Raw genomic sequence first — 16,626 nt, 5'->3', positions numbered from 1 at the left:
GCAGCCACACTCAGTAGAAATAAACAGGTGAAATTAATGTGAAGAATATATTCTATTTAGCTTAATAGAGTCAAAATATTACCATTTCAACATGCAGTCAAGATTAAGGAATTAGTTAATTTACATTCTCTTTTGCATATGAAGCCTGTGAAACCCAGTGTGTGTTTTACACTCACAGCCCACCTCCGTTTGGACTAGCCACATTTTAGGTGCTCAGTATCCATGTGTAGGGCTTCCCTGGTGGCTCGGATGGTAAAGAGTCTTCCTGCAATGCAGGAGACCCGGGTTCAATCCCTGAGTCGGGAAGATCCTCTGGAGAAGGGAATGGCTACCCACTCCAGTATTCTCGCCTGGGAAATTCCATGGACAGAGGAGCCTGGCAGGCTACAAGTCCATGAGGTTGCAAAGAGTCAGACACGACTGACTAACATGTGTTGCAAGTGGCTCCCGTATTGGACAGCGTAGCCCTGGGGTCTGTATGTAGAGAGGATATGCTCAGTAGTAGGCTGAACTGAACATATTTTCAACCTTATTAGTTATTGACAAATTACTTTCCCAATAATTATACCAATTTACACCACCCACAGGCAGTCTTTAAAAGTTCCTGTTTTCCTACATTCTTTCTGACTCTTAATATCATTAGACTTTAAAATTTTGACCAGATTGATGCGTATGAAATGGTATCTCATTGTGGTTCAATTTGAATTTCCACCCTTTGCTCCTGTAAGAGGAAACACACATGCACAGCACAGAGAAGGCTTTCCATAAATACATCTGCAGAATTGAATTAATGAAACTTGGTTTCCCCTTTTGCAGTAAGGGCTGATGGCATCTCTTCTGCCTCCCCGAGAAGGCGAGGCCCTGTGTGGTCCTAAGCCGGGGAAAGCTTTGTGTTAGGTGCAGACTGACATGCAGATGTGTAGAGGAGAAGGCCCTCTGGCTCCTCGAAGGCTGAGGAGGTGGGGACAGGGACCTGGAGGCCAAGGGAAGTGGGGACTGTGCCTTTAAATGCAGTTCCCCAGTCTCAGCATGGGGAGTGGAGCCCTGAGCGGGCCACATGTGCCCACCCCCCTTCCCTGTGCTTCAGCTAATTCCAGGATGTGAAAGACGTGTGAGGCATTAAGGGGCTTCAAACTGTGCAAGACTTTGATGATGCTAAATAAAGCCAAATGCTGCTATGAGCTGAGTTTTAGCAAGCCAACAAAGGCCCTGCCCTGCTCCCCCCAACCCCACAAACCCCCTTGTTAACCTTATTGGCTGAGCCAGTTTCCATGGAAACTGTGGAGTTCAAAGGGATGCCGTAGTATGTTCATTCCTGCCTTTTCTCTCTGCTCCCAGCTAGCCATTTGGACTGAGTTAGAGGTTCTGAGTGCTAAGGGAGCTCCAGGTGCTCTGGTTATGCTTTCATCCATTCATTAATCCTTTCTCCCCATCCCACTCCTGCCCTCTCTCTCCACCCTGCAGGCCAGCCAGCTTGGTGTGTACAAAGCATTTGTGGATAACTATAAAGTCGCTCTGGAGACAGCTGAGAAGTGCAGCCAGTCCAACAACCAGTTCCAGAAGATCTCCGAGGTGGGCAGCTCCCTGCACTGCCACCCCTATGGCTCAGGGTTTTGAGGGGCTGGTCAGAGCCTTCCAGACTTAGAGCCTCTCCTCTTCTGCTTGCCCGTGAGAAAAATAGTTCTCCTGATGGGTAACAGCCTGACATTTGCTTTTTTGCCCTTGACATTTTCCTTCTTAATATAATAAGAATATCGATTTCTATATGATTCTGTTATTTTGATTTAGGTTATTCTGTGTTAGAACAGGGGAAGCAAAAAGAAAAAAGGCAGCATTCTCCCACACTGGGGTAACCTTAAGCAAATCAGTTCCCTTCTCTTGGGCTTACTTCCTCTGCTGTAGAATGAGCTATCTGGATTGGTCCAGCTTACCCCAAGTCTGCTTGACAAGAACCACCTGCACAGTTTGAAATGCAGATCTTCAGGCACCTTCCCTGGAGCTTCAATTCAGAAGGTTTGGGGCAGGGCCCAGGAGTCTATTTTGTTTTTAAACAAGCTTGCCCAGGTAATTTTTATAATCAGAGAGGCTCGAAGGAGTCTGGACTAGGTGATCCTTTAAGATCCTTGAAATCGCACAGAGAGAGGACAAGGGCCCTTTATCTGGAGAAGAAGCTCTAGACCCTCTGGCTGGGAATATGCCTGTCCTCCCTGGGGAGCATCCAGCCCCAACTCCATCCTCCTCTACAAGGCAAAGATGTGGCATCATCTGCCGTCAACACTTGTGTCCAGGAAGTGTCCTAGAATTCTTCAGGAGCACAGCCCAGCTCACCTCCTGAGCCAAAAAGATCTCAGGGATACGCCTTAAGGCACTGGCTTTACAATCAAAAGTTCCCAGCTCCAAGCTCAGGGTAAGAGAATGTCTGGTTCCAAGGAGAGGGAGCTCTTTCTGCAGTTTTGGAAGTCCTTCTTTATAGGCCTCTCTCGATCCTTTGCTTTCTCAGCTCCAATGCTAGAAAAGTTGGTGAGATGCAGGATAATTTTCGGGAAGCTACAGGGTTATACCCAAGTTTGGAATCAGCCGAGAGGGAACACACGTGTTGGGCAGATGGAGATGAAAGTGTGAGCTTGATTACCCATCAAAGCTGGATTGGAATAACGGATGTGGATCTGTAGCCGCACTGGGTTTGCTAACACTTCCCTTCCACGTTCAAACACATTTCATGGGGGCAGACAGAGGAGAGCTGAGCTCCGTTTTGTCTCCAAACCCAGGGGTCAGGTGAGTCACCCTCTGCCTGGAAGGATGGCGTGGAGCGAGGGGTAGGAAGGTCCCAGTACATGGAGCAGTGAGGCTGGAGAAAGGGTGGTCCCTATCTGTGTTCGAGTGGGCCTGCCAAGGCTGCCTGGGTGCACGGGTCATGTACTGTCCAGAGAGTGGGAGAGGGTCTCCTCTTAGCCTGGGCTGGCTGCCTGTTCTCTGTTCCCCACCCCCAGCAGCAGCAGAAACCCCTGTGCTCATCGCCAAGCCCCCCTCAAAGCTAGCCAGCCCTCTTCAAAGCCAGCCAGCCCCACAACGGCAGAGCGAGGCCCATGGCCGGCTGCCAGTGGCTTCTCACCCTGACTCATGCGCGGTCGCAGTCGCTCCCTACTAGTGCTGCCGCTTCATTACTGCGATTAGGCCCTTCTCCTCTGCCGCGGAGTGATTTTGTACCTCTAGGCTGCACTGGAAGTGCGCATGGAGAAAAATTCCCTAAAGCTGGGAATCTAGACACCAGCCAGAGACACAGCCTTGAGAAGCTGAGGAACCTCACTTTTCCCCAGCCCCATGCCTCAGGCTCATCCCTGGGGGTTTTCTCTGTCTAGAAACAGCTTGAGGCAGGAGTAGCAAGTGTAGAGTGCCCGTGGCCTGGGCATTTCCTCCCAGGGGGAGCAGACAGCATCACCTGGTACCTGACCTTGGCCTCACCTCACCCCCGCCTTCCTGCTGACAGTCCCCTGGGAGCCCCCACTCCATGTACTCAGTCTTCCAAGATGGGGATTGCGTTACGACTCCAGTTACAGGCCACACTGGTCCACTGGCAAAGGGCTGGAGCTGGAACCTCTGTCCTGAAGGCAGATGAAAGAGGTTAGGATCAGATAAGCCATCCCTGGGGCCTGTCGCCAGCACCCCTGTCCCTGTGTGTGGCATCCAGGAGGGGTGTTGCTGTTTCCTTCCTGGCAGTTTGTGGGCTCGGATGTCCAGCCCAGGCACAGTAGGTGGGGAGTACAGCTGGGGCTGGTGGCTGGGTGAGTCCCTCTCGATATGGGTGAAGTAGAGGTCGGACTGCCCTGCACCTCTCAGCCCCAGGCGCACCACTTCCCTGCTGCCCCCATAAAGGCGTGTGGGACCCCTGTCTCCTCCTCTCCAGGGCTGCTCATGCCCAAAGACCAGCTGGTATGCTGGTGCTTGTCCACTAAAACCCTGTGTGCCCTGAGCTGCTGTGCAGCCGTGGCTGCTGCCGGGGTGGGGAAAGGGTGGTCCCATTCTTGCTCATCCTCTGAAGGCCCTCCTAGTCGCTGAGGAGGGCCTTTAGGGGACAGGCCTGAGGAGCACCGACCGTGATCACAGTCCCCTCTGGTCCCCAGAGCCCCTCCTCCTTGCCTGCATCAGCCACTGGGCCCCAGGAGGCTCCAGAAGTTGTCAGGTGTGGCCAGGGGCTCTGGAGTCAGAGAGGCAGAACAGAGCCCACCCATGTCTGTCAGTCTTTGCCTCTTTGCTCCTGTTTGCACCCCTGGGTCTCAGAGCCCACCATGGGGAATGGGGAGGCCCGGGGTGGGGCTGGGCCTGGTAGAGTGATTCCTCTCCTCTGTTTGGCAGGAACTCAAGGTGAAAGGTCCCAAGGACTCCAGGGACAGCCACACGTCAGTCACTATGGAAGGTACTATGGGGAAAGGGTTGGATTAACAGTCACCTTCCTTTGTCTGGCTTTGTGCCCTGCTTGTAGGTGTGTGCACACGTACTCGCACGCACGCGTGTGTGTGAGTGTGTGTGTGTGTGTGTGTGTGAGCGCGTGCACGCGAGGAGGAATCCAGCTTCTGTCCCCAGGCAGCTGGCCAGCTACAAACGTGCTCCTCCTCAGGATGCCAGCAGGCGCCTCGCTCCCCTCCTCCTCCCCGCTCCACGCGCGCCGCCCTCCCTCCCCTCCCCCTGGCTAGAGGCGCGCTCTGAAGCGGCTGCTTGGTTCTGGAGGCTGTGCAGCCGCAGCCACGAAGGTGGCTGAGTGGCCGGGCCGCTGAGGGGAGCCGGGGAGCCCGGAGCGATGGCCGCACGCTCCTGCCACGGGGACGCAGGCTGCCATGGAAATCCTTGTCATCATTCGTTTCTGCTGTAACTGCACCTATGGTAACCCAGGCCCCCTCTGGCGGGAGGTGGGGGTGTCCTCCCACCTCTGGGGGCTGGATGCAGGGGGTGGATGGAAGGGGCAGAAATGTGGCCGGCAAGGGGGGCAGGGGGCAGCAGGGTAGGGAGGGGGAACAAGTGGCTGGACTTGTATTAACCCCCGGGTGGCCAGCTTCCAACCTGGAGTTGAAGTCTGGGGGCCGCTCCAGGCAGAGGGGGCTTGGAAATGGGAGGACCGGGCTGAAGGGGCCAGGCTCCTCCGAGGATCTGTGGGGGAATTCGCGGCTCAGCTCCAGAAGCTGGGAGCAACTTCCTGGAGAGGCTGTCAAGGAGAAAAAGTGACAAGGCTGCACCCGCAGGGGTGTCCACCCCGGGGCTGGAGAGGGGTCAGCAGGGGCCGATCGGAGAGGGCCAGATGGTCCAGATGGCAGTGCCTTGGGCCCGGAGGGTGCCAGCTCCTGCTGGAGGGAGAAGTTGGGAGTCTCTTTGTTTCGGGCGAGAGGAGAGGATGGTGAGCGACTAGGGTATTGTGTGCTCAGAGCGCACACGCTGCCTTGGCTCTCTCCTCTGTGAACAGGCGACGGGAGAACGTGGATATGGTTGGGAGCAGGAAGGAATTGGGTAGCCCCCAGGGGGTTTGTTCCAACCACTGGAGGCCCTTGAGCTGAGGTCTTGTCGCTTAGTGCAGAAGGTCGGCGGTGAGTGCTGGTGGGAGAGGGGGGCGTGGCAGGTTGCTGCTTTGTGAAGGTCACACCCCCGCCGTACAATGGGTGGGGGGCCAGGGGGCAGACGAAGCATCCTCTGCTGCTCCCTCGGGGACAGGGGTCCCGAGACAGGTGTGTGCTGCCACCCAGGTTCTCGGCTCAGAGGAGGCTGGCACCAGCCTAGGCGAAGAGGTAGGTGTCCGGAAGCCGGCAGACCCCGCCTTCCAGGGCAAGAGGTACCTTCGGGATGACCCAGGCTGCCTTTGGCAGGGGCATAAGGGTCAAGTGATGCCCCCGGCCTGCTGCTCTGGGCCCCTAGGGCAGGCGGCTGGTTTCAGGACCGTCTTCCCTCCCACCAGGCAGGCGTTTTGTCTCAGCTTCTCTCAGTCACTTTGCTTTCATGTCTCCGTGGTAACCTGGAGCTCCTTGTTGAAGGCTGAACAGAGGGGGGCGGCAGCTTGCTGGAGGAGCAATGCTGAGGTTTTACCGGCTCTTCCCTGCGACCTCTGTGCACAATAAGCTGTCCCCTCCCCTTCTTAGATGTCCTGTATAGAAGACTTCTCATGATGGAGAGAGACCCTGAGGTCACCCCTCTCTGGCTGTCCCAGCTGGACAGCACGCAGAGGCTGCCCTGGGCCCCACCCTCAGCTCAGATCCTGACAGTCTGGACTTGAAGCTGGCCTGGTTGAAGATCAGAGGGGAAATGCCCTTCTCGATCTGGCCAAGGAGTTGGTCAAGTCTCCACTCTGCCTCTCTGAAGAGGAAACGGTCGGCCCTTTGCTTCCTCTTTCTTCCCCAAAAAGGAAGCTTAGTTTTAGTGAAACAGACCCAGGACCTGAAGTTCAGGGTTTCTTCCGCCCCTGAGATGAAGTCAGCTTCAAAGTGTGAGGGGTCAGGTGTGAAGGGGCCCTTACTGACCACACCGTTTGAACCTTCTCAGCCCCTCCAAAGGGTGCTGGTCTGAGGTCCCAGGGAGGCTGAGTGACTTAGGGCTCACTCTGGGCTTGCCTCGTAGCCCAGTCAGTAAAGAATCTGCCTGCAATGCAGGAGACCTGGGTTTGATTCCTGGGTCAGGAAGATCCCCTGGAGAAGGAAATGGCAACCCACTCTCCAGTATTCATGCCTGAGAAATCCCATGGACAGAGGAGCCTGGTGGACTACAATCCATGGGGTCATACGAGTCGGACAGGACCTAGCAACTAAACCAGCACCGCTGCAGATGTCTGCCTTAGTGGTTATGTACTGAATGTCCACTCTCCAGGGCTCCATGCCAAACATGGTTGGGGGGGTGGGAGGCAAAGGGAGTCTGACTCAGGCCCCTAAGGAGGGGGCTCACCTTGGCAACAAGAGAGGCCAGCTCATCCACTCCTTGATGAATCTTTCCCAGAACCCTCTCAAGGACCACTGGGCTTCTGCTGGTGCTGCCCTCCCCCATGGAGGGGGACGGCTCAAAATTAGGGAGCACTGGTAGACCTACATTCAAAACCCAGCTGCCTCTTACAGCTTTGTGATTGTGAGCAAGTTACATAAAACTTCTCTGTACTTGGGAGACTTTTCTGCATATGTAAAATAGGACTAGTGATCATTGCTTTCCTTTTTTTTAAAAAAAAAAGTGTATTTATTCCTTTATTTGTTTATTTGGCTGTGCCTGGTCTTAATTGTGGCACATAGGATCTTTCGTTGCGGTATGTGGGGTCTAGTTCCCTGACCAGGTGTTGAACCCGGGGCCCCATGTATTGGGAGCGTGGAGTCTTAGCCACTGGACCACCAGGACAGTCCCTTCCTTTTTTAATTAAAAGGAAATAGCACATGTAAAACAGTGCCATTGGACACGGAGTAAAGTACTCAGCAAGCTAGAGAGAGGCCCACCTCGCACAGGTCATGGTTTGTCTTTTAGGCAGTGTGAATGTTGGTTGTGAAAGTCCTGACTGGGGAAGGCTTTTAGGAGGACGGGGAGAGACGGGCATTGCAACTTGGTCAATGGTGTGTGCCCCAGAAATGGGAACCACACATTGAGGAGCAGGGAGAGGGGGAGGAGCAGAGGCAGGGAGCAGGTGTGTATGGGGCGAGGGGTGAGCTGTGCACTCTGCATTCTCAAGGGAAGCAGGTGTGGGGCATCATGGCCGCCCTGGTTCCCTCCATATCTGACCGCGGCTCCGGGGCCTTGTCCTTGCTCTTGGCCTCTCCCCACCTTCCTCCCAGCTGCCCCTCCCCAACCTGGGGCTGATACATTAGGACTCATTCCATGGCCACAATCAAGTGGACTCTTGAGGTGACTCGAGGCATATTAATAACCCCTCTGAAACCCAACCCGCCATTTGTGCAGACCTCTGAGCTTAGTCAGAAACCTCTTCCTCCTGGGACCCAGCAGAGGGATGGAGGGGGCTGACACTGCAGTATCAACTTTCTCTGGGCGGGAACTCGAGGCCCACCCTGGCTGGTGTCTGCTGAACTTGCATTTTCTCTGGGTCTCGGGTTTTCAGAGAGTGATTTCCCCCTGCCCTGCAGATGGGCTGAGCCACAGGTGGGTACCCTAGACCAGGGGTCCCCAACCTCCGGGATCTCATGCCTGATGATCTGAGGTGGAGCTGATGTAATAATAATAATAAATCAGAGTACACAATAAATGCAATTCACTTGAATCACCTTGAAACCATGCCCCTCTTCCCGTCTTCCAGCAAACCGGTCCCTGGCGCCAAAAAGGTTGGGGACCGCTGCCCTAGACAGCCTCAGAACTTGCCCCTCCTGGGCTGGTGACTGATCTGTATCCTCACTGGCCCAGGATAGGCCAACCTGATCTTGTCCATTCTAGCACCCATAGCCCTTGGATGGGGAGGGGTTCTAGAAGTTGCTAGATTAAGAAAGGGCTGCAAATAAATCATGGGAGGTGTGTTTGCATGAAGCAGTGGTTTTCAACCCTTATGATATCTCAGAATCCACAAAGGAGCTTTGTAAAAATGCTGATGCCTGGGTTCTGCCCAGCAGAGCCTGCTGTTTAGCTGATGGGAGAGGGAGAAGGAGACATCTGAATCTTTTGAGAGTTCCCCACTGATTCTAATGGGCAGCCAAGCAAAGCCAGCAGATGAGGCTCAGGGCACACCGCTGAGACTGCATCTTCTCCGTAGCCAGCAGTTGTTTCCAAGTGACCATTTAGCAACGCGCAGGGTATTAATATCCAGGGCCTTGGGGAACTCTTTGGTTTGGGGGCTGGCTGGGGCATGAGTGTCAGCCCTGGTACCTGTCACAGCCTGATCGAATGGGACACCCACTCTGGTCCTCCTCCCCAGACCAGCATCCTGCCTCTTACTGCTCCTTCAGCAGGGGGACAGAGGTCATGACCCCGTGGGCAAAGGTGCAGGACCGGAGCTGAACCACCCAGGCTGGGAGGGGCAGGGCGCAGCTGCCGCAGGAGCTTTGTTTGGAAGTGTTGGTCGGCCAGCTGCTGCCTTCACCTGTTCCCTTGAATCCTGGCGATCCTCATTTGTTTTCCTGGTCGCCGAAGGGTGGGTAGCCCGTGGTGTTGCGGGGAGGGGAGGTCCTGCTGAGCTTGCATTTTCCCAGCCTCTTCAGGGGGTCTCTGACTCGAAGCCCCACCTGAATTCCTTTCAGAAATCTTTACCCCATCAGCTGCCACTTGAGAACAGAGCCTCTCCGTGGCCATCAGGCAGGCCTCCCTGGTCCTCAGCCAGGAGGGCATTGAGGGCACGGACAGGGGTCTTCCTCGTGGAGATGAGGTCAACTGCATGGGTCAGAACGAAGCATGACATTTCCAGCTGGCGGGGCCAGGCCATGGACCAGAGGAATATGAGAATGATGGGGTATGGGGACACCTCCCTCCCTGGGAAAATAGTGTCTCCTTCCTGCAGTCTGGGGTCCCAGGTGTGACCCCCATTGTCCCGGAGCTGTTAGGGGTAAGGCTGTGTGATTTCAGCAGAGGGTCCAGAGGAGCATCTGTGTCTGCTATGAGCCTGGTCAGGCTGGGACAGGCCTGGGGGACAAATAGCCCTTCAAGAAATCATGTCTAGTGGGAGACAAGATGAGGTGGGTGGGAGGGGCTGAGGTCACCAGGGCTGTGTGTCCATCTTTTGGGGTGAGAATGGAGGCGTGGTTGCTGTGGAATCCACTCTGGCCTCCTGTGAGTGGACGTCCATGCAGGGGAGGGAGGCGGCTCGGGGCACAGGCTGGCCCCTCAGGTCTCCAACTCCTCCCTGTCTTTCATCTGACCTGTCCCTCTTCCTGCTTCCCCAACAGCTCTGCTCTACAAGCCCATTGACCGAGTCACCAGGAGCACCCTGGTCCTACACGTGAGTGTCTCCCCGCTGAGTGGCCAGGGAGGGCTTAGGAGTGGGTGGGAGACTGAGCCCAGGGTGCACAAGCGCCGGAGTCACTGACAACAGCCCATGCGGGGAGTTGGGCAGAGGGTCCCTGGGCCCTGACTGCACCTGCCGGGCCTGTGGTGACCATGCTGATGGGCCCAGGGCCTAAAAATAGCTTGGCCACTAAGCTTGACTTTTGGCCAAATGCTCCCTGGGAGGCAGGCACTTCCTGCCTCCTCATTCCTTGCCTGGTCTCCAGTGTCCTTGGAGCAGCTGGAGGGTAAGTGGGGGGGGTGTCTCTCCCAGCTGCTTGGTGAGAGGAGACTCCACCTGGTCTGCACCACCAGGGAGAAGAACAATGACTGCAGCGGTAATAAAGGGCACCACTGCCCTGCTGCTCTGACCCTAATTCTTAGTTCAGCGTTTGCAGGCATGAAGTTAGAGTAAGGGTCCCTAGTTGGCCCCCTTGGAATTCTTTCAGTGCGGATTGAGTTCTCCCCGCTGTCTTCTCGCTAAGCCCCACCCCGCTCCCCCCGTCTCACCACCCCATCCTTCCCAGGACCTGCTGAAGCACACACCTGTGGACCACCCAGACTACCCGCTGCTACAGGATGCCCTCCGCATCTCCCAGAACTTCCTGTCCAGCATCAATGAGGACATCGACCCCCGCCGGACTGCAGTCACAACCCCCAAGGGGGAGGTGAGCTCAGGACCCACTGGGGCTTGGCCCCCAGGGTGAGGAGGGTGCCCGGCACCAGCTCGCCCATTCCTGCTTTCCTGCACACATGGGCACCACCGCCCGATGCCCAGTGGCTCTCCAACCCTGACCCCTCAGTCCCAGCCAAGGACAGGCCTTCAGGTCCTGGGCCAACAGCTTAAAGTCCAGCATCTCATTAATCTTCATAATGGTCCACGGAGGCAGATGAGGAAACTGGGGCCTGGAGAGTCTCTCCTGGTCTCCCGCACAAGGTCTCTTGGCTATCAGTGTCGGAACTGGATCTTTTAGCTCGGGGTCCCTGACCTCTGGGCCGTGGACTGGTACCTCCTATCACATCAGCAGCAGCATTGGACTAGAAATAAAGTGCACAGTAAATGTGACGAGCCTGAATCATCCCGAAACCATCCCCCTCACCCTCGGTTTGTGGAAAGTTGTCTTACACAAGTCCCTGGTGCTGAAAAGATTGGGGACCGCAGCCATAGCTGGGGTGTTCTGTCAGCAAGCCTCAGGCACTGACCCCCACACCAGGGCTCTGTCTGTCTCATTCTTGAATGCAGCCACCTCCTCTGGGCAGCATGGTGTCCTCAGGGTCCCCTGGAAGATAATGGCTCAGGCTGAGGGAGCTTGGAGAGTCAGGGAGAGGTGGCTGAAGCTGCCAGGAGACTGAACTGTCCCAGGTGGGCGCCTGGATGTGGCTAGCAGCTCCAGTTCCCTGGGGGCCCTTTTTGCTAGAGGAGTGGGGGTGCCTCAGTGAGGGGAAGCAGTTTGAAGAATCAGAGGGACAGTTAGCTGCGTGGGTCAGCAGCCTGACCCACATATGGAGCTTCCTGTCCAGAAGAGGTAATTAAGTGGCGTTCAGGAGTGAAGGCTGGCTGCCTTTCTGCTCCTTTGTAGTGTTTATGAAGTTCCAGTGTCTCCTGGGGAGGGAAGTAATGAGGGACAGGTTCTGGGGATTGGCTAATGGGACCAGCGTGCTGTCCCTGCATGTAGCTCCCAGCCCCAGTTTGCAGACCCTGGAATGTCACCAGCTGGTTTGACTCTGGGGATGTCTGAGAGATCTCCAGAGGCCCTCGAGCACGACCAGTTTGGGATCGTTTTAATAGTGTGCTCTCTACGTGCTCACCTACATACGCAGCATATATAGGTCACACAGAGAAGCCTGAGACAGACCGTGACAGCCCCACAGAGGCCCGCGGGCTCAGGATGGTGGGGAGGAGGCTCTGGAAGTTATGCGTGGAGCGAAATGCTCCAGACCAGCCAGAGCCCAGGGTAGAGACAGCTGCAGGATCCCCAGGACACTGCAACAGCCCCACGGAGGGAAGCCCAGGGTCCCCCATCCAGCCACCTGAGACGGGCTGCAGAAGCCACTCAGAGGCTGAGTAAATGGGCCTGAGTGGTTCTGCAGATCAAAGTTCCACTGTAACAAGATCAACATCTTAGGCAGAGTTAGGGAGGCGTTTCTAGGGTGGAGGTGGGTGGGGTATGTATGACCCAGGGTGGGTCCATCCAGGGATGAGCTGTTGAGGGCTGCAGAGAAATGGAAAGCTACCACTTATGGATCATATATTATATGCCAGGCACTAAACTGACTGTTCTACATATACCATGACTCCTATGCTATGGGGGCCAATGTCATTATCTCCATTTTACAGATGCTAAGACTGAGGCTCAGAGAAGTCGGGGAACTTACCCCCAAGATCTCAGCCAGGAAGCGGCAGAGTCTGGATTCAAGCCCATGTTAGATTAGGTGTTAGGTATGAGCTCAGTCATGTCCGACTCTGCAACCCTATGGACTGTAGCCCGCCAGGTTCCTCTGTCCATGGAATTTTCCAGGCAAGAATACTAGAGCTGGGTGCCATTTCCCACTCCAGGGGATCTTCCTGACACAGGGATCAAACCTGCATCTTTTGCGTCTCCTGCGCTGGCAGGTGGATTCTTTACCGCCGTGCCACCTTGGAATCCCCAAGCCTGGGTGCCTGACCCCAAAGCCAGAGCTGCTAACCACCGGGCACTACGGTCCCGCCCCGGAGCCCCACCCCCACCCCCACAGCCGGATGGGTGCAGGCTGGGCCGTGGGCTGACCCCCCCTGAGCAGGCGGGGGTGGGTGTGCCATCTCTCTCAGACGCGGCAACTGGTGAAGGACGGCTTCCTAGTGGAAGTGTCGGAGGGCTCCCGGAAGCTGCGGCACGTCTTCCTCTTCACCGACGTCCTCCTGTGCGCCAAGCTAAAGAAGACATCAGCGGGGTGAGTGTGCAGGGGGGTTGGTGGGTGGGGGGAGCTAGACCCCGCCCCCCAGTGGAGCCCGTCAGCAGCCTGGGGCCATCTGCATTTTTCCCCCCTTTTTAAAAACATATTAATTAATTTTATTTTACTTCATAGCCTTTTTCTAAAAATAAATCATGGTTTTAATTATAAATATAATACAACCAAATTACAGGGGGTGGGAAATAAACCCTGTCACCCACCCGAACATAAGCATCAGTCTCCTGCTGCTATATTTCCTTCCAGTTTTTTTTAAATGTTCTTATTTTTTTCATATACTTGTAATCAGAGTGAATACCCAATTTGGGGCTCTGCTTTTTCCATTTCACGTCATAAGCATTTTCCCTGTTGCTGCTTAATCTTCATAATCATCATTTTACTTTCCTGCATGATGTTACAAGTGGATATGCCATAATTTACTTAAGCATTCTCCTTTTATTAGACAGCTCTAAATTTTTGCTAACTGCAATTCAGTGAATATTCATTAAATCTGATTCTACCATTTATTGAGTGCTTGTGCCATGCCAGGTGCCATGACAAATGCTTTGAATATATTATTTCTAATCGCCCCAGTGACTTCACAAAGGAGGTATTATTATCCCCATCTCACAGATGAGAAAAAAGGCTTAGGAAAGTGAAATAAGTTGCCCAAGGTCATAGAACTAAAGTAGAGGAGACAGGATTTGAACCTTAATATGACTTGAAAGCTGCTTTTGAGCTCCATCTCTGTACCCAGTGACTAGAGTGTCTCTGTCACAAGCAGAAAAGGTTCTTCAATATGTATTCCTACGGTCTTCCACCTTTATTTTCTTACCACCTATGGTGTGCTGAGGGAGGCAAGCCACAGGCTTAATATTGCAGAGAGGTACAAAGCGAAGTCCTGGGGAAAGAGAGAGAAAGAGAAGTTATTATTATGAGTTTCAGTAGAGGGGATGACGTTTGAGATGATTCTAAAGCAGAGGTGACAGTCGTAAGCATACATACCTCTGCGTTAAGTCCTTTGCCCACGGCAGACATTACTAGTGGACCACAGCACTATTTTATTTCTCGTTGGACTTGGATGTGGCTTTATAATCCTCAACTGATTATCCCATGTGACTTCTATTGAAAAGAGGTGGCATTCAAAATTACATCTGTATTGTATCTCTAGCTAAGAAGATAAAGAATGTAAGTTATGTATAGAGAAGCTGGAAGGGAAGGAAGAGTTGGATGGGGAACAGGAGAGACCACTCTTGCCGAGACACTAGAGGTTTGGGCTGCTTAAGAATGTCAGTCGTCTTGGGCCAGAAGAATGTCAGGCCCGAGGTCCAGAGCCCTTACCACTGCCTGACCCTGCTGCTGCTGCTGCTAAGTCGCGTCAGTCGTGTCCCACTCTGTGCGACCCCAGAGACAGCAGCCCACCAGGCTCCCCGGTCCCTGGGATTCTCCAGGCAAGAACACTGGAGTGGGTTGCCATTGCCTGACCCTAGAGCCTGACTATCATTATTCCACAAATGTTTCCTGATCAGGCTCCTCAGGGCAGGGATCATTCTTGCCTGTGACAAGTTCTCAGTCAATCCCTCTCAGGTGGTTTTGGTTCCAGCGATTCGGGCCTGAAGATCCAGTTCCTCTGTGGCTCACATCTCCCTCTGACCTGTTTGCAGGAAGCACCAGCAGTATGACTGCAAATGGTACATCCCCCTGGCTGACCTAGTGTTCCCATCCCCTGAGGAGTCTGAAGCCAGTCCCCAGGTGCACCCCTTCCCAGACCACGAGCTGGAGGACATGAAAATGAAGATCTCTGCCCTTAAGAGTGAAATCCAGAAGGAGGTGAGCAGAGCCTGGCATCAGCTGGGGCTGAGAAGTTGGCCGTTTTCATTGTGGACCTTGGAATTGGGTGTGCCAGGGAAATGGAGGAAGAAGTGATAAAATTTGGGAGTCTGACAAGGGAGGCAGGATGTAAGAGAGGAAGGCCTTTCTTCACAATCTTCAGGATAACATGTCTGACCATGACAGATGAGCACTGGGCAGATAGAGGTTGGGCCAAGGAGTCAGTGCTCAGAATTTAGTGGGGTTAATTATGGGACGTTTCCTGGGGAACAGTGTATGCCAAACACTGCAAAAGCAAGAGGAGAAAAAGTCCTTCTTAAGGAAAAGCAGGATGTATAAGAAAGGAAGGGCCTGGGAGTCTCCTCAGAAATTGACAGATCGAGTAGGCAAATAAATAAACAGAGGCGGCCTTGGAGATCACTTGGTCTAAAAATGCACAGAAGCTTGTATCCCGATAGAGAACTGAGATGCTGTCAAACACACATGGAACGTTTACAGATAATTTATCATGTATTAGGCTGCATTTTGCTGTTGTTCAGTTGCTAAGTTCATGTCCAGCTCTTTGTGATCCCACGGACTGCAACATACCAGCCTTCCCTGTCCTTCACTGTCTCCCTGAGTGTGCTCAAATTCATGTCCATTGAATCAGTGATGCCATCCAACCATCTCATCCTCTCTTTCCCCCTTCTCCTGCCCTCAGTTTTTCTCAGCACCAGGGTCTTTTCCAATGAGTTGGCCCTTCCATCAGATGGCCAAAGTACTGGAACTTCAGCATCAGTCCTTCTAATGAATATTCAGGGTTGATTTCGTTTCAGATTGACTGGTTTAGTCTCCTTGCAGTCCAAGGGACTCTCAAGAGTCTTCTCTGGCACCACAATTCAGAAGTGTCAGTTTTTTGGAATAGGAAATCTCAAGTTTAAAAAAAAAAAAAAGTGTACTGGTCATGTTCACAAACGACAATGCAGTAAATTAGAAATCAACAACTAGAATATAGTTAAACTATATACCTGGGAAGTTAAAACTTTCCAGGTAAAGAGGAAATCAAAAGGGAAACTGCAAATTATTTAGACCTGCATGAAATGAGAGCACTCCATATTAAAACCCAGGGGATACAGCCAAAGAGCTCTTTAGAGGAAAATGTATAGCCTTAAATTCATTATATTTGAAAACAGTGGCCAGAGGAAAATACCCCAGAAGGAGCCTTCCCCAGGAATGGAAAGAAGAGCATGGCAGGGCTTGGTTAGTTGGCCTGGTCACTCCTCTTTACCCATCCAGGCTTGGCTTAGGCCTCGCATCCCCAGATGAGCCTTTCCTGTTGTCTCCCCATTGTTGGGGGTCTTGGTTGGGTGCCTGGCTTCCTGGTTCCTGTTTACCTCTTTGCTTGGCTTTATTGGTGCTGAGTTGTTATTGCACACTCTGCTTTCTGTCTTCCCCACTAGAATTTCAGCTCCAGGGAGGGGACTGTTTTCTTCAGTTCTGTGTGCTAATACTCAGTTGCTAGCCTGCCAGGCTCCTCTGTCCATGGGACTCTCCAGGCAAGCATACTGGAGTGGGTTGCCATTTCCTACTCCATGGGATCTTCCAGACCCAGGAGTCGAACCAGCGTCTCTTGCATCTCCTGCATTGGCAGGCACATGCTTTATCACTGTGCCACCTGGGAAGTCCCCTATGTCCTTCTACTTAACATGTAATAAATAGGTGCTTTATGAACAGTTGTTGAAGGACACATGCCCAGATGGCTTCTAAGGATTCTTTCAACCCAGATATCTTTCTCTGAACAGAGGAGAGGAAAACCACAGTAATAACCCGGGGATGTTTGGGTCATGAGAATGTCCTACCCCTGTGGCTCAGCTGGTAAAGAATCCACCTGCAGTGCAGGAGACCTGGGTTCGATCCCTGGGTTGGGAAGATCCCCTGGAGAAGGGAAAGGCTACCTGCTCC

The 16,626-nt window shown here is 53.5% G+C and overlaps 1 protein-coding gene across 17 annotated transcripts in view; it reads left to right on the top strand.

Annotated features, from left to right (window-relative positions):
- ABR (ABR activator of RhoGEF and GTPase) overlaps window positions 1-16,626 on the top strand; it is a 186,208-nt gene that overhangs the window by 125,926 nt on the left and 43,656 nt on the right. For 13 of the 17 annotated variants that reach the window (XM_045164930.1, XM_045164935.1, XM_045164938.1 and 10 more), the window contains 7 exons: window positions 1,465-1,572; window positions 1,903-2,013; window positions 4,354-4,414; window positions 9,831-9,883; window positions 10,455-10,595; window positions 12,737-12,858; window positions 14,520-14,685. In XM_045164930.1, coding sequence (XP_045020865.1) covers window positions 1,465-1,572; window positions 1,903-2,013; window positions 4,354-4,414; window positions 9,831-9,883; window positions 10,455-10,595; window positions 12,737-12,858; window positions 14,520-14,685 — 762 coding nt within the window. The remainder of the gene's footprint in view (window positions 1-1,464; window positions 1,573-1,902; window positions 2,014-4,353; window positions 4,415-9,830; window positions 9,884-10,454; window positions 10,596-12,736; window positions 12,859-14,519; window positions 14,686-16,626) is intronic. The other 4 variants (XM_045164931.1, XM_045164937.1, XM_045164936.1 and 1 more) reach the window with 1 other exon arrangement.

The sequence above is a fragment of the Bubalus bubalis genome, chromosome 3 (genome assembly GCF_019923935.1).
Source record: "Bubalus bubalis isolate 160015118507 breed Murrah chromosome 3, NDDB_SH_1, whole genome shotgun sequence".
NCBI classification, from domain to species: domain Eukaryota; kingdom Metazoa; phylum Chordata; class Mammalia; order Artiodactyla; family Bovidae; genus Bubalus; species Bubalus bubalis.
This window is presented reverse-complemented; position numbering and strand designations above follow the sequence as displayed.